The 26174-nt window shown below is 37.2% G+C and overlaps 1 protein-coding gene across 12 annotated transcripts in view; it reads left to right on the top strand.

Annotated features, from left to right (window-relative positions):
• Positions 1–26174, top strand: part of DISP1 (dispatched RND transporter family member 1) — a 204128-nt gene that overhangs the window by 132187 nt on the left and 45767 nt on the right. For 6 of the 12 annotated variants that reach the window (XM_067729681.1, XM_067729679.1, XM_067729683.1 and 3 more), the window contains one exon: positions 20878–21403. In XM_067729681.1, coding sequence (XP_067585782.1) covers positions 20895–21403 — 509 coding nt within the window. In that variant the 5' untranslated portion in view covers positions 20878–20894. Of the gene's footprint in view, positions 1–7187; positions 7441–20877; positions 21404–26174 lie in introns of those variants that run through there. The other 6 variants (XM_067729687.1, XM_067729688.1, XM_067729689.1 and 3 more) reach the window with 3 other exon arrangements.

Genomic DNA, 26174 nt, shown 5'->3' with positions numbered 1-26174 from the left:
GCCACAACAGTGAGAGGCCCGCGTACTGCAAAAAAAAAAAAAAAAAAAAAAGAATGGATGGGATGATGGCAGCTGGAAATGCAAACAAAGACCATTGCAAGTGGACGTAAGAGCATAAGCACTGAGGGGTTGTGTGCAAGCTTGTTTGGAGTAAAGCAAATTCTGTTTGGCAAGGGGACTGAGTAGGAAGGGAAAGGGCCCAGATATTGGAGGGTCTTGCGTGCCAGCTAAGTAAGATGTTTAAACTTTACTTAGTGGCATGGAGGAGCCATTTGTGTTTTCTGGACTGAGGTGCAGCTTGGTTAGATCCTTCTGTTATGATGATGAATCGGAAGCTCTGTGTTGCTTAGATTGGAATTTTAGGGGACCATAGATTAGGTCATATCTAGTAGGCTGTTGCAGTAATTCCAGGGAATAGTACATAGAAAGTGGGATAGGGAATGGAAAGGAAGGGAGGGTTTATGTGACAATGGCTAGGTCTTGAGCACAAATAAATAAGGGTACATGGTGGTGTAAAAGTCAAAGGTGCAGATCAGGTGTTCAATAAATAAATATTTTAAGTTAAAATTTGGGGGCTTAAGTGACTGTGTAAATAGAAATAGGAAAATCAAGAAGTTGTTTGAACATGATAAGATAATTTGTATTGTACTTTATTGAATTTGAGCTGCTGGCAGGACATATATATTGAAATGTCCTTAGAAAGCAAAAGTGGCAAAAGTGGAACTTAGAAAAAAAGTTGAATGTGATGACATAGGCAGCAAGTATAGAGCAGAAAGGACAAAGGACAGAGCCTTGGACATTGCCTAAGATTTAGAATAAGAGAATTCAGAGGATCTGCCAAGAAAATGGGATAGAGGTTAAAGAGGTCGAGAGTGTTAAAATAATGGAAACTGAGCAAGGAGAAAAGAGATTACCAGTGGGGTTGGGAAATGAAGAAATGTAAAGAAAATGAATATTGGGACTTCCCTGGTGGTCCAGTGGGTAAGACTTTGTGCTCCCAGTGCAGGGGGCCCAGATCCCCTGGCAAGGGAACTAGATCCCACATGCCGCAACTAAGAAGCCCACATGGGGCTTCCCTGGTGGCGCAGTGGTTGAGAGTCCACCTGCCGACGCAAGGGACACGGGTTCGTGCCCCGGTCCGGGAAGATCCCACATGCCGCGGAGCGGCTGGGCCCTTGAGCCATGGCCGCTGAGCCTGCGGGTCCGGAGCCTGTGCTCCGCAACGGGAGAGGCCACAACAGTGAGAGGCCCGCGTACCGCAAAAAAAAAAAAAAGAAGCCCACATGCTGCAACTAAAAGTTCCCGCATGCCACAACGAAGATCCTGTGTGCCACGACTAAGAAGTCCGCATGCCGAAACTAAAGATCCTGCATGCCACAATGAAGATCCCGTCTGCTGCAACTAAAACCTGGTGCAGCCAAAATAAATAAATAAAATAAATAATAAATAAATATTTTAGAAAATGAGTATTCAGAAAGGACCACTGAATTTTGGTTTTGAAGGAACAGTTGTATTAGATGGTGAGTAAGATTGTTAGAAGTTAAGGAATGAGAGGAGGTGAGGCTTGAGTATTGCCTGGCAGTGAAAGGAAAGGAAAAAATAGACCTGAACACTAGCAGGCCAAGAGAAGGATTACTTGTTTAGGCTGGGGGAAAGGAAACATTTTTTCTAAGGATATAATGAAGGAGCTAGCAAAGAGGAAGAGTTGTAGATGGACTTGGGGAGGGCAAGTGAGATAGGCTAAAGAAACAGGGCAGTGATCTGGAGCATGTAGATCTAGGGGAGCGCTGTCCAATGAAACTTTGCAGTGATGGGCAAAGTTTTCTCTTTGCTCTGTCCAGTGCAGTAGCCACGAGCCACATGTAGCTGTTGAGCACTTGAAATGCAGCTAGTGCAACCTGAGTGCAAAAATTTTAACTGCATTTAATTTTAATTACTTTAAATATAAGTAGTCACATGTGGCTAGTGGCTACCTTATTGGGTAGCGCAGACCTAGTGTGTAAGTAGTTAATTTAGGAAAGAGGCATGGACATTTTGAGAGATAAGGGATGAGTTCCAGAAAAAGTTTGGGGTAGAGATGGTAATATTTGCAGGCACTCGTGGTCAAAAAGTTTCATTCTTTTTCATAAAATAGATAGCATTTTTCACAGAGAGGGTTAAGGTGGGGAGCGTGGGAAAGCTTTCCAGCAGTCCCTGTGGGGATTTCAGTGAAGAATCTGTGATAGATGAGACGAATCTCAGTAGCTCCGAGAACCCTCCAGAGGTGAGAGTCTGCATTTGGTTGAGGTCTCCGCTTCCCTCTCTGGTGACTTTTTTCAGTAACATTCGCAAACCTTGGAGGAAAAGAAAAAGAGTGGGAGAGCAAGTTTAGGGGAGACCTTTGAAAGGCTGGCACAGTAAAAGGCTTGTAAAGTAAATAAATGATGACTATCAGATCTGTATGAAGAAAGTGCAAAGCAAGGAAAACTAGAAGAGGACACGGTTAAGGACTCCAGGGCTGGAGGTTACTATGAGGGTGAAGAGCAGATTCTTTAGATGTCAGACTGTGGAAGATAAGCAAGGTGATAACATTTTCATTTGTAAGAATTGTAGCTTTTGGAGGTAGAGTTTTCAACAGGAAATGAGATTTACAAAGAAGTGATAAGATTTTAAAATGTAAATTCAGGTGAGAGGAATATGTAAGACTGACGCACATATTTCCACCTTGATGGAAAGGAATTTTAGCATCACAGTTATTTTGTTTCTGCTTCAATTTGCTTGCATTATGGTCTTTGCTCCAAACTCACTGACTCAACTTTGACTGTATATTTTTTTTCTTAATCCAAATTTGAATAGTAAAACTGGGATTCGTTTTATCCATTTGAGTGGTATCCAAATTCATAAAAACTGAAATCAGAGTCGAGAGGGACCTGTGAGATTATTTCATCTAATGTATGGACTTTGTAAGTAGGAGGCCCTAAGCTCTGGATTAAGTGACTGGTTCAAGGTTACAGAGCTAGTGAGTGGCAGTGCTGAGACTGCACTTTAGGACTCCATGGATTTCCCTGTTCTGGCTCTGACTTGAGCAACATAATAATGTTCTGGGCTGAAGTCTTTAGCGTGTACCTAACAATCTGTACTCTAGAAACACTAAAACACAATGTAGAATATTATCTGAAGAACTTTCCTGTCATTACTTTTCTGAACTTGTACTTTCCAATGACAAAGCTATTGACTTCACCCTACTGAAGTAAAAATCTTGCTGAAGCAGAACTCTACCATCTACCTTAGACCGCGGTTTATTCATTCGTAACTGTTTTGACATTTAACACACACACACACACAAAGATTAATAGATGGGACTTCTAAATGTCAATAAATATAACAACATCTAGAATCACATTTTGGACTGAGTTCAGATGTGAAAGAGTTTAATGAACCAGCAGGTGTTTTTTTTCACTTTTTAAAAAGTACTAACTGTTGTGCCTCTCTGGCCAGCTCTTGTCTCTCTGTCCCTCTCCTGTAACCTTTCCGTGTTCCTAGTAATGAAGAAAGATACCTAAGTAATGTGATCCAAGAAAAAAAGGGATACTGTTTTCAGAGAACCTTAGAACTTTGTAAGGTTATTAGCATTTTCTTTTTCACTTTAGTATGTTGAGAAACATACAAAGAGATTGGAAATAATCCTGATTATTATCTACAAAATAATAATGGATTCCATGTGACAATACTAGAAGTGTACTTTAAATTGCACTGTAATTGTATTTTAACATAGACCCATTTTTAAATAAAGTGATTAAATGTACAAATCAGTACCTTTGCTAAAAATGGAAATAAGAATTTACATGTTTATGAGTTGAGTTCAGGTCTTTGGTTTCTGTGACATCTTAACTAATTTAAGAGGTTTCTTGAAGTAATTTATGGGATCCACAACTCTAGAACCTTTGTTTACATCTCTTGCAGTAACATGCACAATGAAATGGGATTAGCTGTTTTAATAAACTAAACCAAAGTACTATTCAGATGATCAAAGAATGTTAAAAATACCTTCATTTTCATTTAAATTCTGTAATTCCTTTTGGGGGATTTTTAGGTACTACAGCATTTGGCATACGTATGGCATGAAACCAGCATACCCTAAGATTTCAGAGACTGACTCTTCAATATATTTACTTGAGTAAATACTTCTCCTTTTCCCTCCCTCCCTCCCTGTCTTTTTCATCCCCAAGACTGGCTCTTTTCTAGGTAAATTTAGAAGATACAGAGATGAAAGTTACCTTTCCTACCCTCTAAAAGTTCATATACTGTCTTTAATACACTGGTTCTCAAAATGTGGGTTTCAGACCAGCAGAGTCAGCATCACCTACGGACATGCACAAAAGCAAATTCTCCGGCTCCATCCCAGACCTCAGAATCAGAATCTTTGGGGATGAGACACAGCAATCTGCCTCCTCCCAAACCTTCTAGGAGATTCTGATGCACATTCAAATTTGAGAACCATTGGGCTAATGGCTAGAATATTATACCTTCCTTATTTTTCTATCAAGATAGAATCCACGTACCATAAAATTCACCATTTTAAAGTGTACAGTTCAGTGGGTTTTACTGTATTCACAAAGCTATGCAACCATGATCACTATCTAATTCTAGAACATTTTCATCACCCCAAAATAAACTCCAAATCTATTAGCAGTCACTCCCTGTCCTCTGTCTCCATCCCCCAACCCCTGGCATCCACTAATCTACTTTCTATCGCTATGGATTTGACTATCCTGGATATTTCATGTAAATGGAATCATACAGTATGTGACATTTTGTGTCTGGCTTTCACTTAGCATAGTGTTTTCAAGGTCCATCCATGTTGTACCATGTATCAGTGCTTTATTCCTTCTTATGGCTGGATAATATTCCATTGTATGTGTGTACCACATTTTGCTCATCCATGCATCATTTAATGGACATTTGAGTTGATTCCTTGGTTGTTGTGAATAATGCTGCTATGAACATTCATTACAAGTTTTTTATGAACATACGTTTTCAATTCTCTTGGGTATATATACAGTCGATTCTCCTCATTTGCAGTAGTTACATTCTTTAAAGTCTCTGCAAACACTGAATTAGTGAATACTGAGTCATGGTTAGGTTCCTTCAAGACTCTGGTCACATTTTTGATATATAGTCAATACATGACCTTGCTTTGTGTGTGTTTCTGTTTAAAGTTACCTTATCTAATATATGTTGTTGATTCATTAACATTGAACTCACATCCAACAGCACCATTAACTCATGCCTAAGTAAACTTATCTAACACATGTATTTTCTCTGTAAGGAACATCACAGCCTTCTTGAGCTTAGGAACACTAGACAGCACTGCGCGTGACACTTTAGGGCCATTTTAAACAGTGAAATTGCCAACAAAAGCACAAAAATGTGAAAAACATGGCACCAAAATAGACTGCAAAAGGAACACTTGTTTTCAGTGTGAGAACTGAAACAAGAAGGCAGTGTGTCACCTTGTTCAACCTCACCTGGGAACATGTTTATTGGAAGACTCAAATTTTCCCCTACTCTGTGTATGTACATGTCTGAAGGACTGAGAAACACCGTGAGGATTATTTTGGGATCACAAATTTTAGCATGTAGGCAAATATGCAAATACGGAATCCACAAATAATGAGGATCAAGTGTACCTGGAGTGAAATTGCTGTGTCATATGGTAACTCTATGTTTAATTTTCTGAGGGACTGCTGGACCATTTTCCACAGTGGCTATACCATTTTATGTTCCCACCAGCAGTGTATGATGTTCCATTTCTTCCATATCCTTGCCAGTATTTGTTCCCTCCCTCCCTCTCTTCTTTTTTTTTTTTTTTTTTTTTTTTGCGGTACGCGGGCCTCTCACTGCTGTGGCCTCTCCCATCGCGGAGCACAGGCTCCGGACGCACAGGCTCAGCAGCCATGGCTCACGGGCCCAGCCGCTTCACAGCATGTAGGATCTTCCCGGACCGGGGCATGAACCCGCGTCCCCCGCGCCAGCAGGCAGACTCGGACTCCCAACCACTGCGCCACCAGGGAAGCCCCTGTTTCTTCTTTTGATTATAGCTATCCTAGTGGATGTCAAGTAGTTTTTCATTGTGGTTTTAATTTGCACTCTTTAATAACTAGTGATGTTGAACATCTTTTTTATGTGCATATTAGCCATTTGGATATTTTCTTTAGAAAAATCTCTATTCCAAAACCTTGCCTATTTTTAAATTGGATTATTTGTCTTTTTATTGCTGATTTGTAAGTTTTTTATATTTTATGGTTACTAGCCTTTTAGTTATGTGGTTTGCAAATATTTTCTCCCATTCTGTAGGTTTTCTTTTCACTTTCTTGATAATGTTTTTTGATGTACAAAAGTTTTTTTTATTTTGATGAAGTCCAATTTTACCTATTTTTTCTTTGATTACTCGTGTTATCGTCTTTAATTTTGAAATTGCTATCAGTACAGCCTGTTAAAAGAGTTGTTTATACGTTTTTATTAAAGAAGTCATGAAAAGTTAGATTTCATGGATGCAGTAAATGATCACTTATTTGCCAATGGATGTCATGTGTAAATTTAAAGCATTTGTTTGCAGGTTTTTGTAAGGTTTTTTTGTCGTTGTGGCTGTGAAATTTTTAATACTGGCATCAATAGGACCACAAATTTCTAAAAAAGCAGTGTCAAATTCATGTAACAAACTGTTTTTGTTTAGGAAAATTGAAGAGAAACACAACTGCTTTAAATAATACTTTCCTTTTTAATAGAGAAGACTCTGCCTCTTTTAAAAATTATGAACTTTCTGCCTTAAAAGCAGAGTCTCAAAAGCCATTTGTGAAAGAACACAAGAATCCCCGGAACTTGGAAATAAACACGGATTGGTGTTTATTTGTGTTACTTTAAATGCAGTAGCCCTATGTGTCAGAAAACTGAATCTGTAACACTTAAGTTAGCCTAAGCAAGCAAATAATATCAGCTAGCATGGCTTTAATCTACTAAGTAACTTTAAATCCAAAAGATCAAAGGAAGTTATAACTAAAAACAGTCCTTCGTGCAATTTCCCTGTAGAAGCAGGAAAAGGCTAGAAATTACATGTCACCTTCATATCCTGGCTTGCTGACCTTGTGCTCAGATCAAGCCCCTCTGTATGCCAGCTGTTACCATTATTGAGACCTTGCCCCCAGGGGTTAAGTAGGAGAAAAACTCTCCTGTCCTATAGGAGAGCAAATACGGAAAGTTCCAGCCCCGAACGAACATGCTTAATTCAAAGCAATCTGCATGTGCTTGTCATTCCGTCTGTCCCGCCGCTCCGAGGAGCTACTCCTGAGACTCCCTGGTTGCTCTCTGTGTGCTCTGTTCCTGCGGCCAGTTTCGGCTGTGGCCACTGCAATCATTTGCAGACCAAACTGAACCAGGGACGTTTCTTCTTTTAACATAAAGGTAATACATTTACTCATGCTTCTGTGAATGTGTTATTTGGGGAGAACTTATTTAAAAACTGAACTTTGCTGTGCGCTTCTTGGATTAATTTAAAATTCCAGCTCACAATTTTTTTTCAGTGTAAGCTTTGAACGGCATCTGAATGCATTAAAATCTTACGAAGTTTTATTGAATGATAGTCTAGCACAGTAAGGTAAGGTAAGTTGTTTCTTAAGGTTTATTCAAATGTGCTTTTTTTATGAAGTTGGGAAGAAACTTTAGATTTCAAGTTGTTTAGCTGTTTCATGATTTGAGATTCTTCTTTAACCACTATCTAGATCAGAAGTTGGAAAATACGTGCTTCTCTCATCGCCAGTTGGTAGAAAAATAGATGTAGGATTGTAGGAATCACTTTAACCACTTTTGTGAATTAAACATTGTAAGAAAATAGTAAAATATTACATCTTCCAACTTATAAAAAGAGAAGTTGAGTGAAGATATACACTTGCGAGCCAAACTTCCACAGCAAGTTTAATTTTTATCAATGTTCATTTTAAATACACATCTCGCTATACACCCTCAATTTGTTTTTGAGGTGATTAAACGTTTTGTGCATTGTATTCATTTTAATGGTGGCAATGACAGCTACATTATAATTGTATTTAGTACATAAAGTAGAAATCAGAATGTATTTGCCATATTTACTTTTGCTTAAAATTAGAATGGATAATTTACATGTGACTAGTAGAAAATTTCAAACTGGTTTAACTTGTGAAATATTTGTATGTTTTGTAGTAAAATGTAAAATTTTTTAAAACCAAGTGGATAAAAATTTGGCAAGAACCAAGGTATTTCATGCAAATCATTGACTGACCATAAATGACTTTCTTCAGGGATAATGCAAGAAATAGAGAGCATACTTTACAATTTGCTAAAATTTTCTTTAACAGGTATTCCTGTTGAAAGGAAAAGAATGGCTATGTCCTTTTTACCCACAAGAGGGTTATTTTAGATGATAATTTATAATTTAAGAAAACTCTAATTCCCTTTGATGGCTGGGAAGTCACTAAACTATGTAAATAAACTCTAGAGTGTTCCACTGGTAGTGGCTTTACTACTTCCCATGGTTTTAATGTCTGCTGACACATTTCTACTTTTTAAAATGTTAAATAGTCTTGGCATTATTTTTTAAAAATTATGTCTCTTAATAAACTATCTTAGGATGCTTTCTTTGCCAAATCTTAAATATTGGAGTATTTTATTGGATGATTATACTTCATTTGTCAGTTTTTGTTTTAGTATACAAAGATAAGGCAGAGTATTTTTTATGTATTTCCATTTTTCATATAGCTTGCATCTTAGATGTGAATTATAGAATTGTGAGCATGAACTATTTGCATTGATTATGAAAAAATATGTAATGTTTAAGTGTCTGAAATGAATGACCTACAAAGCAGTTTAGTAAATACATGTTAACCTTGCCTCGGTCTGGGAAATGATATATATTATAAAATGGTTTCAGTCCACATTTTACTCTAATCCCAGTTGTCTTTTTAGTTTGTATTGAACCACTCAATGCTTTTTTGGCAACTGGGGAAATCTGCTTTTCAGTGTCTGCTGTGTACCAATTCTTTACCTTTCATTCTACTTTCATTTCTGGGATTGGATCAGAGCACCCTCAACAGTTCAACTCTTATAACTCTCTTATAGCTCAGTATGGGCGATGGACAGCCTTGACACACTGACCGTATGAACATTTCCAGTTTTTCAAAAATTACAATTCCTGATCACATCCTAACACGGGAAATAAAACGGTGTTTAGGATCAAGACAAATGAACTGCTTAACTTCTCAGGCTTTTGGAAAAAATATAAAACAAAGCAACTAAATATATGAGTAAAGCAAGACTTGGGGAAGAGGGTGGCCCTTTGTTCTCCCTCTCTTAATTTCTATTCTTTTATCATTTTAATCACTATTCAACAGGCTCACTTATTTCAGGCTCGCATAATAGATTCGAAGAAAACTATTCACAATAGTTTTTATTATATGCTGTCTAAATAAGGACATTCACCTATTTATATTATATGCTGTCTAAATAAGGACATTCACCTATTTAACTGAAAAATACGATTTAATTACCTTTGTGAGCAAACAAGAATCCCACTTGAACAATATAGATGGAATTTCAGTTCACCTAATGTATACAAGAAAGCAAACAGCAGAATGCACAAGTATTTATAATGATAATTTAAGTAAGGAATAGAAAAAGATTTATGAAAGGTGTACCCAGACTCTTGCTAAGAGTTACTTTACTGATCCAATTCAAATATTTGATGTTTTTCTAAGCTGAAAGTAAATCTCAGTGTCCTTTAAGTTAAAGGATGTCTTCAATTTTCTCATACAAATACCTTGAGATATGTTTCCCAAGTTGCTCAGTAGACTGAAGGATACCCCTGAGACTTGATTTGCTGGACTCTGCAGGGAAGAACCCATTTGGGGAGCTGCTCTAGGAAATTTGATTTGCTACTTCTCAAACTTCACAAAACAGCAGGGAGTGGAGCCTGGTGTCAGATACTTAGCATTGGTGGGAAAAGCTTAGATAATTCTAAGTGTAATATGAAGAAACAACAGGTTACCATCTAAATCAAACAACTTTCATGTGCTTTATGGTGATTGATTTCAGTTTTTGTCTTTATGGTAGACGTTTTTTAAAAATCCCTTCACATTCTTTTGCCTCATAATACGTGCATGTAGCATTTTCTTATTTTGATTTATCTCGGTGATGGTTTTTTCCTTTGAGCTGCTAAATTTTGAGGGTTATGAGATGTGTAAAGTATTAAACATTCATGGTGTCTTTAGACATGCTTGTGATCTGTTCAACAACATGAGTTAAACTCAGTCATATGATCCTGTTTCTACTGGGGAAGAGCTATAGTGATACAGATAGATTGCTCAATGTTTTGTGATTTTAGTTGAGGCAGAATAATTTCAGATGAAATCTTACGGCCTAAAGCTAAACCTATCACATCTTGGGGGTCCTGTTTATTACCAAAGCATCTTGTGATTAATTCTTTTTTTACTAGGATGTGAGGCTAGATAGGAGGCCTGGTGTCTGGAGGTTGTCTGACTCTAGAATTGAAACGTTTAAAATGCTTAAAATGCAATCAGAAGTATTTTTTCTTTTCTTTTTCCTTTTGTTTTTCTCTTTTTTTTCTTCCTTCCTTCCTTCTTTCCTTCCTCCTCTCTCTCTCTCTCTCTCTCTCTCTCTCTCTCTCTCTCTCTCTCTCTCTCTCTCTCTCTTTCTCTCTTTCTTTCTTTCTTTCTCTTTCTTTTTTTGGCACAAAACTTTAGGGAACATCCTCTTTTAATAGAGATGCTTGGGACTTCATATTGGATACTGACCAGGGGTTGGGGAGATATTTTTTCTTGAGGGTTCAATAAACTTGTTAGTCCAATTGGCTATACCCTAAACTCTATCCAAATGATCTATAAGTACTTGAGACTGTGTGACAAGTTGTTTTGTGTTTCCACAACATTGTCCCACATGAATTCCACACTGTTGTCTCTCAAACTAATGTCTTATTAAGGATTTCTCTTCCCTGCACCCTTGTCCCCACGCTTATAATGTCAAGGATAACCCCAAAAGAAGTAAAACTAATCCAAATACTATAACACATGTCTAACATGGAGTACCAGGTCCAAATGTTTTTGAATATACAGCAATATTCTGCATTTCAAGCAATAATTTCTGAACCAATATGGAATATTTTGAGTGGCAGTTGCTTGCTCTTATAAATGGATCAGCATTAATTAAAAGTATAAATCAGTCGTTCTGAACCCTAGCTGCACATTAGAATCATCTGGGGAGCATTTAAAACTGCTAATGTCCACACCCCATTACAATATGAATTAAATCATAACGTCTGGGACCAGGGCCCTGTGTCTGTAATTTTTTTTCATATTACTGAAGTGATTCTAGTGTGCAGAATGGGTTGAAACCACTGTAATAGACTTGTAACTTTGTGAATATTTGTTATATTTATTGTGTTCCCTTCAAGACTTGCAGCAGAGTCCAAATGGATGTCTCAGCTGATTCTTGAGTTAAATAACAACTTTTTAGTGGGCTTTCTAGAATTTTTTTTGAAAGACCAGAGATCGACATTTCTGACTATAAAAACTTCTCTAGTTTTATTTTGTATATTCTTAGTTATGCAAATGAACATAAATCTTCAGACTTAGGGTTAAAAGAAATTATTGCAGCTTTATAGAATTGAAACTCATTCATATCTTTGAAATAGGAACTCAAAGATAAAAGAATACTTTCTCTTTCTCTTTTTTAAGGGTATTGATGCTTATGGATATAACACTTGTTGTAAGTGTGGGGAGAAGTGGTGAATATTTTGTGGAATGATAATTTTGGTGGAGGATCTTGGAAAAGAGATCTCTGCTTTAATAACTGCAATATAGTGATACTGCTCTTGAAATATATATTTAGGTAAATAAGTGTTTATGCTAAAAAGATGATGTTCTCGACTATCATTTATCCCAGACTGTAAAAGATAAACTTTTTAATTTTACACCCACATTTCTCTTCCCACATAGACCTTCTACCAAAGGTACATTAAACATGAAACATGAGAAAAATGAGACTGATGTTTCCACAGCCCTGAAATTCCTATCATTCACCCCATAAGTATAAATCTCAGCCTTGACAACCTAATTCATATCTAGCAATAAGACTGCTTTCCAAATGCAGTGTCTTCAGATTGGCTATGGCACATACACTATAATATCTTCCTAATGTTTTTTAACTCTTATCTATCAATATAGTTCTGTAAATCTGGGCAAGGGGAAAACTGTATCTGTCAATTTTAATTTTTCTTCTGTATCATTAAGCTGTTTGTAAATATTATGAATGGTTTTTGTAAAAATAAAACATGTAACATTTATAGTTTATCTTTATTGGTGCCTTTATCTATACATCTTGTGTATAATCATATTTAAAAGAGGTTATATAAAAATGTTAGGTATATTTCATTTTCAAAGATGATGTTTGTTAGCATAAGTTGAAACTACCTTCTTGATAATATAAATTTAGGGCTTCCCTGGTGACGCAGTGGTTGAGAGTCCGCCTGCCGATGCAGGGGACACGGGTTCGTGCCTCGGTCCAGGAAGATCCCACATGCCGCGAAGCGGCTAGGCCCGTGAGCCAATGGCCGCTGAGCCTGCGCGTCCGGAGCCTGTGCTCCGCAACAGGAGAGGCCACAACAGTGAGAGGCCCGCGTAACGCAAAAAAAAAAAAAAATTAATAGGCAGCAGTGAGTTTTCATTGTAGAAGAATGGTGATCCCTTATTTTCAGATTTCCTAGAACACAACAGTTTGCTTTCTCGTAGTGTGATGCAAAGCATAGTAATACCTAGTGGGTTCTTATTAAATGTTTATTAAGTGGTATAGATTCTCAAACGTATAACATTGTTTCTTTGAGAAAATGGCTTCTAATTTATTGCAGTTTATGATTAAGGGGAATGATAGCAGTAGTACCTAATTTCTGTAGAATTCTTTGCAACGTATAAAATGCTTATAGGTGATTAAATGAAGATACTTAAAGTGTTCTTATTGAAGGAGAGTTTAATTGTAGAAAGTTCATGAACTCAAAGAAAAATAAGAAAATTTAATTCATCTCAGAAGGAGAGAAGATTATGTTTCTTTATTTAAGACTATACTTTTTAGTTCCTTAAGAGGGCCTGATTCTTTGATTAAAGATACAGATTTTGCTGTCAGGTCACAATTACATTATTTTGAAATAGTCCAGACACTACATGACAACAAAGATTAATCCATTGTCTTGCTTTTCAGGTTTGGATAATATGATACATGGGTAGATAGCACTTCTTTTAATTCAGTGAAATATGTCTCTGACACTCTTGAATGCTGAATTATACCTTTTAAAACTGTCTTGGGAAATACTGAATTCAGAGGATATTTTTCACGTGGACCTTCAGACTGAATTTTATATCAGTAGCCTCTAGTGGTCCCATAAAAGCTAGTTGAACTTGGCATTGCCCTAGAAGCATCTTGAGGTTGGTTGAAAAGCCTCACTTTCAGAGACATCCTGGTCTAAGATTGAATCCCAATCATGTGATTTGCATTAGTTACACTGTAATATTTTTGACCCTCAGTTTTCTCTATAATGGGTTTAACAAAATCTTCATAGAGGTATTGTGAGGAAAGTGTCTGACACAGTGAGATGATAAAAAAACATTTTAATAGCCCTTTGAAGGGAAATAATATTCCTAGAGAAAAAACCTGGCTGATGTCCTTCTACCATCCAGCTTTCACAGTCCCATTCTAGAAGATGCCACAAATATACTTCTTTGTCTGTTTCTCTGGTGCGTTTAGAGCAGCTGTTTTTTCTCTTGCCATAGCACTAGCTATTAATAGGGCATCTTGGTACCAGTGATAAGAAATGAGACCATCATTTTAGGATAAGTATCAAGCAATTTTAGGGGAGCAATTTCATATTAAAACAGGTTTGGTGCATAATGAATACAGGTACTCCCAAACTGCCTTTATAACTGGTATGAAAAAAAGACTTCAGGTATCTCCAATATCTAGTACCACTTGAGAGAAAAAGATTGTCTCACCCAGTTAACTGGGCAAGGTGCTTCAATCCATATACATTACACTAAGAAGATTAAAATCTGATTGGTTGTTATTTCTATGTACACAACAGTTTAGGAGTCCTGAAATAAGCCATAATTAAACTTGGTTATCAATTAGAACCTCTACTATTAAAATTTGTTACTTTTCTGTCTTAATTAGAAAAACAGGACTTTATTTCTCTGTTAACTGGTATCATTTCCCTGCTTGTTGCATCCATTCTGCTTTAATTGAGCATCATTTTGCCATTCCTTAGGCCTGATTCTCTTGTAGCCTCCGCACCTAGTTTGTGCTTTTGCCTTGCTACACAAAGTGTGTTCCAGGGACCAACGGTATGGGCTTGTTGTTGGAAGATTCTTGTCCCACTCCAGATGGACTGTATCAGAATCTACATTTTAGCAACATCCCCAAGTGATCCCTATGTTTGAGAAACACTGTTATCAGTGTTTTGTATTTTGTCTAGTGAAACTGTGTTATAGGGAACATCACTTCTGAAAAAGATGATTGGCTACAATATGGGATCTTGTTTTTGATTCAGCCTTGCCATTTATTGTTAAGTTTGATGTTATGAATCTGATGAAGCAAAGGGTTATTCTGGAATACATTATCTAAGCTTATGGAATGTAGTTAAGCAGAAAGCCTTCAAAACCTCAGCATCAGACTTCCTGGCCTTACCATCTGAGACTCTGTGTCTCAAGTTTTCTTTTGCAAAGTAGAGCGGTAATGCCTGCCACACCTGTTTTTCTGAGGGCTATTAGGAGGATAACTCAAGTGAGATCATGTGTGTGAAAGTGTTTGGCAATACCGCAGAGGTGTACCAGTATAACTGTTGATGCGGATGAAGATGTTGTTCCTTCAGGCTATCTGAGCCCTGCGTTTGTCAAGGATAGTGATGGCTTTGCTGAGTGGTTACTGTGGTAATTGGAACATGTCTGTGTATTCTCTTCCACATTACCTCTAGATTTTAACTTGACAGTTTTCTGGCCACAAAAACAGTTATGGCTTCCAATTGCAAGGAGCTGCTAAGAGGCTTTCATAACGCTTTTTGGATGTTGAGCCACCTAAATAATTTGATGGCATCTTTTGGGTAAATTGTGTGTCATTAGCATATTTTCACATGTAATATGTTGATGAATAAAATTTCCATAATTCCAGCAGTTCCTACTATGATTATATGATAGCATTTCCAATGAGATACTACTTTTAAGTCTTTGAAGCAGGGTAATTTCCTTTGATCTTATAGGTGTAAGTGTCCTGAGCCCAGAGTAGGATGTAATTGTTTGAACCTTCTAATCACATGAGCTCTGATGACTTTTCTCTTTACATGTGATTGAAATGCCTCTATATTTCTTCTCTGTATTCTCTGTTTAATGCTTATGAAACTAGTCATGATACTTTTGGTTCATAGATAGCTTTGGTCCAACAAATAATAATTTATGTTTCCCAAAATTTGGAAGCTGGGAGATAAGATATATTGAAAACCTTTTTCCGAATAGTTTGTATTCATCTGTTCTTGCTCCTTAAATCCTTTTTGATTTCCTGCTTTATCCAGTTATTTGATAGATTGTGTAGGGTGCTATTGTAAGAAAGCAGATATGTACTGGAAGACAAACAATTAAAAATGCATCCAGTGAAGAGACGACTGTTTACCCTTTAAGGTGAAATAAGTTTGCTTCTGTTTTTGCATTTTAATAATAGTTATCTTCTGTTCATTATTAGTCACTGTGCTAGAAACTTTATATGTTGTTTCATTAATATTTTATTACTATGAAGACGGCACATTTGTAGTAAAAGTTGCAAGCAGTACAGAAGGTAAAATGTGAAAGTCTTCTCTACCCTTCCAAATGGCCCAGTCCAACTCTCCAGCAGGAAACAATGTTAGCATTTTCTTATGTCCTTCTAGAAATTATCTGTGTATATACTAACCATACATGTGTGTTTCCGCCACTTTTTTAATGAAATGGATTCATACCACATAGGCTCTTCTGCAGTTAGGTTTTATTCACACATGAAGATGTACTTTGGACTTCTTTCCCTAGCAATAATCCTGATTTAATTCATTCTTTTTTGTTGTGCAGAGTACCCAAGGTATAGATATAACAGAATTTAAGTCCCCTATTGATAAGTTAGGTGGTTTCCCTTGTTTTTTTTTGTTTTCATTGTTACAAGCAGTGGTGCAGTGAGCATCTTTATCCAGACATTTATCTTTACACATTGTTCAAGTATATCCAAAGGGGTAAACTCCTAGTAGAATTGTGAGTCAAAGGATGAGGGTATTTCAAATTTTGATTAGTAGTGCCATGTTGCTCTTTTAGAAGGTTGCACCAATTTGCATTTCAAACAAATTTAACTCTAAGAAGAATCAACACTTAGAGACTCTAAGAATGTAAATAACTTGACCTAGGTTCTCAAAGTTAGTAACCTGTAGAGTCAGCTTTCAAATTCAGACCCACCCAGGCCATTTCTTCTAAGCCACAGATATCTCTGATGCCATTTTAAAACATAATTTCAGCTTTGGAACTAGGAAGCATCATTCCATATTTTTTTATATTCTCATCACTCAATCAAGCAATAATAATAATTCTTCCATTGTAAATACATAGCCCTTTATGGTTTTCAAAATATTTTTACATTCTCATAGTAATCCTATGAGGTGGACACTGGTTCCCATCCTGATTTCTACATGTGAAGAGCTGAGGCTCAAAGAAAAATATCTTAAATTTTAAAATGTAATCAAAAGATGGTCTTTGGCCAAAGGCCTTATAGTCAGTCCCCAAACAGCTAAAGCACTCAGGACATAAAAATGCTAGTATAGAAAAGGTGAAATAGGAGGTGTGAGATTAGTGGCTTCGGATGTGTTGATATTGGCATGTTATATTCATGAACAACAGGAAATACACTAAAATATCTGGCCATGGGGCTCCATCACACCTCAAGCCAGTGTCTCAAGAATAGCTTTCTTTTGACAGTCCCTGTGTGTTAGGGCCCTGGGGAAAACAGGTGATTTCAACAAAGCTCTTTTAAAATTGTTCATTATATTTGAACCAAAACTTATTTTAAACTTCCCGCATAAATACTATTATCACTGCATTTATAATCACATAGCATTACATTTATCACAATAATTCATTTTTATGATGTTGAATCTTCCACTCTCTCATCTCTTTTCCTGTTCTCTCTGGCTCAGACCAAATTTTTTTCTCATTTGTCTCATTTCTAAAGAAATAAGGTCTTTCTCTGTGTGGCCTTAAGGTCAACTCTTGACTTTATTTATTTATTTATTTATTTTTTGCCGTACGTGGGCCTCTCACTGTTGTGGCCTCTCCCGTTGCGGAGCACAGGCTCCAGACGCGCAGGCTCAGCGGCCATAGGCTCACGGGCCCAGCCGCTCCGTGGCATGTGGGATCTTCCCACACCGGGGCACGAACCCGTGTCCCCTGCATCGGCAGGCGGACTCTCAACCACTGCGCCACCAGGGAAGCCGTCAACTCTTGACTTTAGATCGAAACTTTGCTGTTCTCCTGGTCACCTGAATTCTTACACAAATGCATCCACTGAACTTAATCTGTAAACATTTCTTAGAACAATTTTTGTCTGCTTTTGCTTTTTTATTATTTTTTACTTATAACCCACAACTTATTTATAAAGTCAATTTGATTGTTCCCATTTTATGATTGAAGAAAGTGAATCATAAAAAGCTTATATGACTTTCTTCAAATACGAGCCAAAGTCAGAGTTCAAATTATTCTTTACTCTCCACTTGTACCTACTTCATTACAAGAAATCTCCAAGTTACAAAACAAGCTGTGCTCCAGAAATCATTCGTAAGTCAGTTATTTGGCACTTGAACTGCATTTTACCACACTGGGGAAAAAATGTTATAAATGGTGATTAGGTCCCTTGGCTGGCCTGCAAAAATCTATTTAACTCTTATGTAACTACAATATGATGCATTTGCAATAAAAATAAGAGAGAATGATAGTTGTAATTCTTGTTACAAAGAAAAAGAAAAATTATTTTTCCTGACGAAAAGCAGATTTAATTAGAAGATAGGGAAACAGATGAAATTTCGGAGAGTCTAGAGAGGATTTCAGGGTACTTTGATGAGTGTTCCAGGTTGATGGCGCTCTGTCTTAAGCCCAGTTTCACTTGAAAACTTTGAGGATTTTTGTTAGATACTTCTCACTAGCGTAACCCACCTGACAGCTGTGATTATAGTTAATAGGGCTGATTGAATTGAATACCAAAAATAGGCTCTCTGAAATGATATTAACCAACCTAGGATGGTCAGAACAAATCGACAAACTAGAAAAAGTCTTCCTTCTATCCTGATGGAAGGGCCAAGAGGAGGTCTTGATTTTCCCATTCAGCCTAGAAGATTGCATCAGCTCTGGTAGCTTGGCTGAGGTCTGAAGAGAAGGCTTGGGAACATGAGTCATGGGTAGAGGCAAGAGAAAGCTTATGCCCTCTGTGAGTTCTGTGGAGTATCTGTACAATGAGAGTTTTTAATTCCAAGAAATGGCAATTTATCTCACCAAGCAATTGCTTCTTACATTTTCTAGACTATCTTTCACTTAACCATACAAATAAACATCTTAAATTTCAATTAACTTTTTAAAAACTCTAGTGCCTTTTTAGATGGCCTTTGATTAATATGTTTTATTGTTTTCAGAACATTTGCATACAGCTTTTTCTTTTGTTAACAACAAAAGGGAGGATATATCCTTCAGTAAAAGGAAGCTTAAGGGAGCAGATCTTGCTGAGATGGCACGTTAAGAAAGTGATGGAAAAAAGATTAGAGTTTCTGCCTCCTGGGTCACTTTAGGGCTCTTCCCAGTTTATCTACCTTATCTTCCCACTAGTTGGATAATACTTTTAACTACCAATGCTTTGTGTTGGGGATATCATTTGAGTGTTTTGTAGGAGGTGTTTATACCCAGGAGTGATTTACTGAAGAAGAGAGCAACTGTGTTTACTACAATTCAAAATCCTTCTCAGGGTCTTCCCTGGCAGTCCAGTGGTTAAGACTTTGTGCTTCCACTGCAGTGGCTGTGGATTCATTCCCTGGTCAGGGAACTAAGATTCCACATGCTGTGTGGGTTGGCCCCCCAGTAAATCCTTCTCAATGCTCATTATAAAAGGAAGTCGGGATTGGCAGACTACTTTCCAAAGTGACGGTAAGGCTGATGAGAGAAGTAACATCTGCTTGATTTACATATATGTTTTGATATTTATAAATGCTTTGTCTTTTCCACTACAATAATTTATGAAGAAATTTTTTAACGTCTACATGAATTCTTCCATTTCTTACAGCGTTGATGTTTATATAGCTGAATGGCTGTGTGTGTGTGTGTGTGTGTGTATGTGTGTGTTTGAGTGTTTGATGAGCTCTATCTGAAAGGAAAATAAGTCAATAATGCTAAATTTGCATCCTAGTACAGTGAGTATCTTCTGGGTATTAGTGTTCACATTGAAACGTTATGCATCATTCTGGCATTCCCTGTTCAGAAATACCCCAGTTGAGCAGTTTATAAATTGGGTGAAAATATGCATAGGAATCTTCCTCATGGGTGACCTGGGTTTGTCATTACATGTACTCAGACTGAAAAGAGACGATTTCTTCTAGTACCTGTGTGTCTGACAGAGGTGGGGAGAGACTGGAGAGAGATTTCTCCAGAAGCTGTTTTGTCCACTCAGAAAAATGCCATGCCAGAAGGGTTAGTGAGCCAAACAATGGTTTTCTTTTTTTCTTGTTGGCTTTCACATGTAGGTTAAATAGACCACTAGCATTTGATGACCTATTTTTCTTATTGCACATTTCCACATTTTGTGTGTATGTTGGTCAGAGGGTGATAAGTGGGCAAGGGGAGAGGAAGAAGGCTGTCTGGCTTTGCGTTTGTTTGTTGACTGGACAGAAAAATATTACTGGTAATTTGAACACTAATTTTTCATTTACATTGAAGGCCTAGACCCTTTGGTGGAGGGGAAAAACTTAATAACAAAAATCTCACTTGAAGCAAATCCCAGCCATAGTATTCTTTTTCTTATGTGCAAGCATTGCTACCTGTAGGACATAGCATAGAAAACAAATTAAGTTCACGGCAACTTATGTGGCATGTTTTATTATTTTTTTAGCATTACATTCATTGGTGTAGGGGATAAAACTTTTGCATCTGATATCTTGGTTGCCACAGTTCTTAGCTTAGCTAATTAGTTTTTATTTTCTTTTGTTTATTCTTATTCTAGGACCTGAGTGACTTAGAGGAAAAATCATATTTTCTTGACATTTTTCAAAGACATAAAACATTCTTAAGATTATCCACATTATCTGAACCTACACAACTAATTGCTTCAGAGTAGCCCTTCATTTTGCCCATTATTCCTATATCAGAACACCCTAAGCATGATATTATTGAAAAGCTAAAGAATGATATTGGTATTTTCTGTCTCTTCTACCCCCTTCCCACCCCCATCCTAAAATGTTCTAATTCTTAACTGAATTGCACATCTAGGATGAGGAGAGAAGACAGGCACTGAAAATAGAGATGGGGCAGGGAGGAAGTGGTCAGTGGGATAGGAGAGGGTTCTCAAGGTGCATGGTGTAGCTGGGAGGAAAGAAAAGGAGGCCTAACCCATGGCTGGTTCTGTTGCAGGTGAGCTGGGCTTCCCCCAGTGCTTTCACAACTCCTGCAAGAACCCTTGTTTTTAAAGAGCTGTTTTAAAATAGTTTTCCTATCTTCTTTACATAATTGCCTACCTGACTGTAACTGGATGATTTTATATCATTTTCTTTCTTAGGGTCAAGAAATTGGAGCATGGCTATGAACAACGGAAACAACGATTTTGTGGTTCTGAGCAATGGCAGCATCGCAACCAGTGCTACCAGCGCTAGTCCCCTCACCCCCTGTGATGGAGACCCTGCAGCCCAGCAACTCACCCCCAAAGAAGCGCCCAGAACAAAAGTGAGTCCAAATGGATGCCTGCAAGTTAATGGCACAGTTAAATCATCCTTTCTGCCTTTAGACAACCAAAGAACGCCTCAGATGTTATCCCTGTGCTGCCATCCTTGCCCATACCATCACCCTTTGACTACCCATGACAGTCACCAAGAGTGCCATCCCGAGGCTGGCCCCGCAGCACCTCCTGCTTTGGCCTCGTGTTGCATGCAGCCACACTCAGAGTATTCTGCATCTCTCTGTCCAAACCATTCACCTGTTTATCAGACAACGTGCTGTCTTCAGCCCTCTCCATCCTTCTGCCTGCATCATCCGTGGCCTGACCATTTTCAGCATCAGCCTGTGCCACAGCATATAGCCAACATAAGGTGAGTGGTCCAGTTGTTTTGCTGAACTTTCTCATTCAACTAATTCCACATGAATGTGGTTGTTGGTGTTGATTTCTCCCAAAGGAGGAGAGAAAAATGTATCAGGGATAGGAAACCAGTAAAAGTGCATATTTCAGGAATTCCCTGGCGGTCCAGCATTTAGGACTCCACACTTTCACTGCCGAGGGCCCAGGTTCAATCCCTGGTCGGGGAACTAGGATCCCAAAAGCCACGTGGCGTGGCCAAAAATACCCAAAAACCAAAACAAAACAAAATGCATATTTTTTGGATTGTGTGAAGCCTACTAAAATGCAAATGAAGTAATATTATATCTATTTTATCCATTAACTTCTTAGTCAATTAAACCCTTCCTTCCATTTTCTCCTTCTGTGAACTGGTTAGATGTCCCTGCTAAGCCTTGAATTATAAAGTTCAGTAAAAGGTTCTATTGTTAGTAATTTCTATTATTAAACATGGGGGATAGATATATTTGTGATGAGGCTGCCTAAACAGGAGTCTTATATTTGCTATTATTGATAGTGATCAACATTTACAAAAAAGAAGTACAAAACCAGTTGCTTCCTTATGGGTGTACTCACAATTTCTATTCATGTGGTTTGGGTGACTGCGTAATATGTTGAGATCGTATGAAGGCAACAATTCCTTTTAGCAGATGAAACCTATAAATATGTAGCATAGGGCTTTAAAAAATATTTTTTGTAAAACGTTTTCAGATCTGGTAGATTGAAAAGTACTAGAAAAATCTCCATCATTGCCAGTTCTCCTTCCCATTTCAGGCCATAGTTTCTCTGATATGTTCTTTCCAGCTATTTTTTCTGTGGGTAAGTTAAATCACATGTACTGCAGGTGAGCAATGGTGATATATTTTTAAAAATGCTGAATACTTGATAGAGACCAAGAATTATTTCACATTTTTTGATAATAAAAAGTCTAAAAAGAGCTAGAAGACAGCCTTCTCATTGAATATTAGGGTATAATTTATATACAGGGAAATGCACATATTTAAGTGTATAGTTTGATCAGTTTTGACAAATGTATACACTAGTATAATGCACACCTTGGTCAGATGTAGAACATTTCTGTCACCCCAGGAAGTTCCTTTATGCCACTTCTTAGTCATTCCTTCTCTCTTCACCAGAAGCACTGTTCTGAGTTCTGTTACCATAAATTATTTTGTTTGCTCTGAAACTTCATATGAATGGAATCATACAGTAGATACTCTTTTGTGTCTGGCAATTTTGACTCATAACGTTTTTGAGACTGTCTAATTGCTCTGTGTATTAGTTTCCCTTTTTATTGCTGAGTAGTAATCCATTGTATGCATATAGCATATTCACTTTTAATTAAAGAGTGAGTACAGACTTCCAGTTCTAAAATAAATAAGTCATGAGGATGTAATATACAGCATGGTGACCATAGCTAATAATACCGTATTGTATAGCTGAAAGTTGCTAAGAGAGTAGATCTTAAAAGTTCTCCTCACAAGAAAAAGAAATTTTGTAAATGTGTGTGGTAATGGATGTTAACAAGACTTATCATGGTGATCATTTTGCAATATATACAAATATCGAATCATTACGTTGTACACCTGAAACTAATGTAATGTTATATGGCAATTATATATCAAGTTTTTAAAAAGTCACATCCAGACAGGGATTAAGTAATAAATACTTTTCACCTTCATCAGATTTTAGATGCTGCTGAGATTATCTGGTTTCACTCTTTTGAAAAGAGAGGAAGAGAAAGATGGGGAAAATGACAAGGGGTGGGGGGCAGGGGGAGTCTTCTCGAGCGTGTTTCTACAGTTTCTGAATACATTTTTCCATATTAGATGTGAGAGTCTTTTAGTTTATAGAACTATAATAAAAACACTCACCAAAGCCATTTCTTAGAAGATTAGTCCTGACAGCATTGTGCTACATGGCCAGTTTTAGACTCTTTCCATTTTGAATGAAACATTGTAAGTGGTTAGTTTTGTAATTATATGGTCATAAATATTGATGTTTCAGAATCATAAATTATATGGTTGCAGGATGTGAGATGAGAGAGAATTCTACATTTTGAAGCTGATCCCTCCTTTAAAAAACTTCACAAAGTAGTAAAACAATGGATAAAGTAACCAATTGTTTCAATATGATAGGCATTGTCAGTATTTTCAGGACTTTGGCTTGGCATTTCTGAATGACCTAATTTTAAAGGAATGAGTGTCCTATATACATACAACTTTAAATAGAATGGCATTAAAAAACAAACTGATAAAAAGTGCCATATTTGTCCATCAGGAACAGTTGTAGAGGAAACTGGAATTTTACGTGAGAAATCTTTCATATTAGAATTTTATCTCAAGAATTTGAGCCTTTTGATCAACTGCAACAGACATAGAATCTTTTTAAAGATGCCTGCGAAGGAATGGTATGTGTCCAGTTGTGTATATTACATACTTTCATTTTATATTATATATTTTCATTTTACATATTGTAACATGTGTGCTCCCAGAAACTCTTCCCTATCTGCTACATTTATGAATTTACATAATCAACAATATTTACTGAATATTTGTATGTGCCAGGCACCAAAGATGTAGTTCTAAATGAGATGAGACTTTATTTTTTCCTTCATAGAGCTATAAGCTAGTAGGAAGGGAGACAGAAAAGCAAACAGGCAGCTACAATATTGTGATAAGAGATACCAAGAAGGGACATACAGGGATGGAAATGAAAAGCATTACAAATGGAGAAGAGGTTGTCTTGTAGACAGTGGGAATAGTTTGTGGAAAGATTTATGAAGTAGTGTGAGCACAGCTCCAGCATAGCTGAGTATGACTAGGCCCTGAAGGAACAAAGAGTAATAGCAAGGGGAGAGGTATATTGGGATTAAATCCTGAGGGGCATTGTGAATCACATTAGGAGATCTCAGGACTTTATCCTGAGGCCAGTGGAGAAGCAGTATAGATTTTTGTGTGTGCATGACTTTTTTATTATGAAAAAATACATAGAACATAAAATTTATCATTTGAACCATTTGTATGTGTACAATTCAGTAGCATTAAGTACATTCACATTGTTGTGCAACCATCACCAACCTCCTTTCTCCAGAACATTCTTCATCTTCCCAAACTGAAACTCCATACCCATTAAACAATAATTTCCCGTTCTTCCCTCCCCCAGCCCCTGTCAACCACCATTCTATTTTCTATCTCCATGAATTTGGCTATTCTAGGTACCTCATATAAATGGAATCATACAGTATTTATTCTTTTATGACTGTCTGATTTCACTTAGCATACTGTCTTCAAGGCTTATCCAAGTCATAGCATGTATCAAAATTTTCTTCTTAAAAAAAAAAAAAAATTTCTTCTTTTGTAAGGCTGAATAATATCCTATTGTATGTATATACCACATTATGTTTATCCATTTATCTGTCGATGGACACTTGGATTGCTCCACCTTTAGGCTATTGTGAATAATGTTGCTATGAACATGTGTATACAATATTTTTTGGAGTTCCTGCTTTCACTTCTTTTGGTTATATACCCAGAAGTGCAATTACTGGATCATATGGTAATCATATGTTTAACTTCTTGAGGAACCACCAGACTGTTTCCACAGCTGCTGTGCACATCCTTGCTGACGCTTGTTCTTTTCTGTTTTTTTTTTAATTGTTTTATAATAGCCATCCTAATGGGTGTGGCATTACAGATTTTTAAGCAGAAAAGAAACACTATCAGATACACATTTTAGAGAGGTCCATAAACTGCATGGTGGAGAGTAGATTGAACTGGGTCAGGACTACTGTAGGGAGGAAGACCGTTGGAAGACTTGTTATAGTAATTCAGGTGAGAGCTGGTGGTGACTTGATCCAGGATTTAGAAGTAATTTCAGCTAGAGAGATTTATGAGGTAGAATCTACTAGGTCTGGTGAACAATTGGATATGGGGGAGGAAGGGAAGAAGAATCACAACTGATTTTCCGTTTCCTGAAACTGAAACTAGATGGGTAGATGGTAATGTTGATCACTAAAATGGAGAGGACAGGAGAAGAACTCCAAGCAAGCAGAGCTTTTGGGGATGGAGGGTGGGGCAGTAACAGTGGAAGAGTGTGATCCTTTGAGCTTTCTTGAAAGAATGAGGATGCTGAGTAATACGTAACAATTACATTGAGGGTAACAATACTGTTGGAAATTATCCTAGGATGAAAACTACAGCTTTTAGGTTCAGCCCAGCATGTATTTATTTGCAGAATTGTGCTGTGGGCAAGGAACTAAGCCAGGTGCTGTGTCTGTCTTTCCCAAACCAGTAATATACCCACCGAAGCAAATGTGGACATGGATATAGCTACTGTGTAAGGGAGAGCAGGGCAGTTGGGGATAGGTTATGCGGGATGTCCTCGCTGAGAAATTCTGTAAATGAGGAAGCCATGTGATACTTTGCTGCCTTTTATTAGTTATTCTACCCAACACTTTTAGGAAACTTAGTACGAAGGTTCTAGAGGCTGATCTCTATCAGGAATGTGAACGCTCTAAATCTATTTTCCTTTTGTGATTTCTTGCATGTTGTTTTTTAAAAAATTGATAATCTCAAATACTTAATGAAGTATTATTCAATTAATGTTTAAGATGTATTCATGACTTGATAAAAGTATATTCACATCACTTAAAAAGTATCTTAAAGGTTGATGGCCTTGGAGTAAAATTGTGTACAGATGGAAGATCCTAGGCACTTTCAATTGTTATTGCTCTTTGCACCTACACC

Source organism: Pseudorca crassidens, chromosome 2 (genome assembly GCF_039906515.1).
Source record: "Pseudorca crassidens isolate mPseCra1 chromosome 2, mPseCra1.hap1, whole genome shotgun sequence".
NCBI classification, from domain to species: domain Eukaryota; kingdom Metazoa; phylum Chordata; class Mammalia; order Artiodactyla; family Delphinidae; genus Pseudorca; species Pseudorca crassidens.
This window is presented reverse-complemented; position numbering and strand designations above follow the sequence as displayed.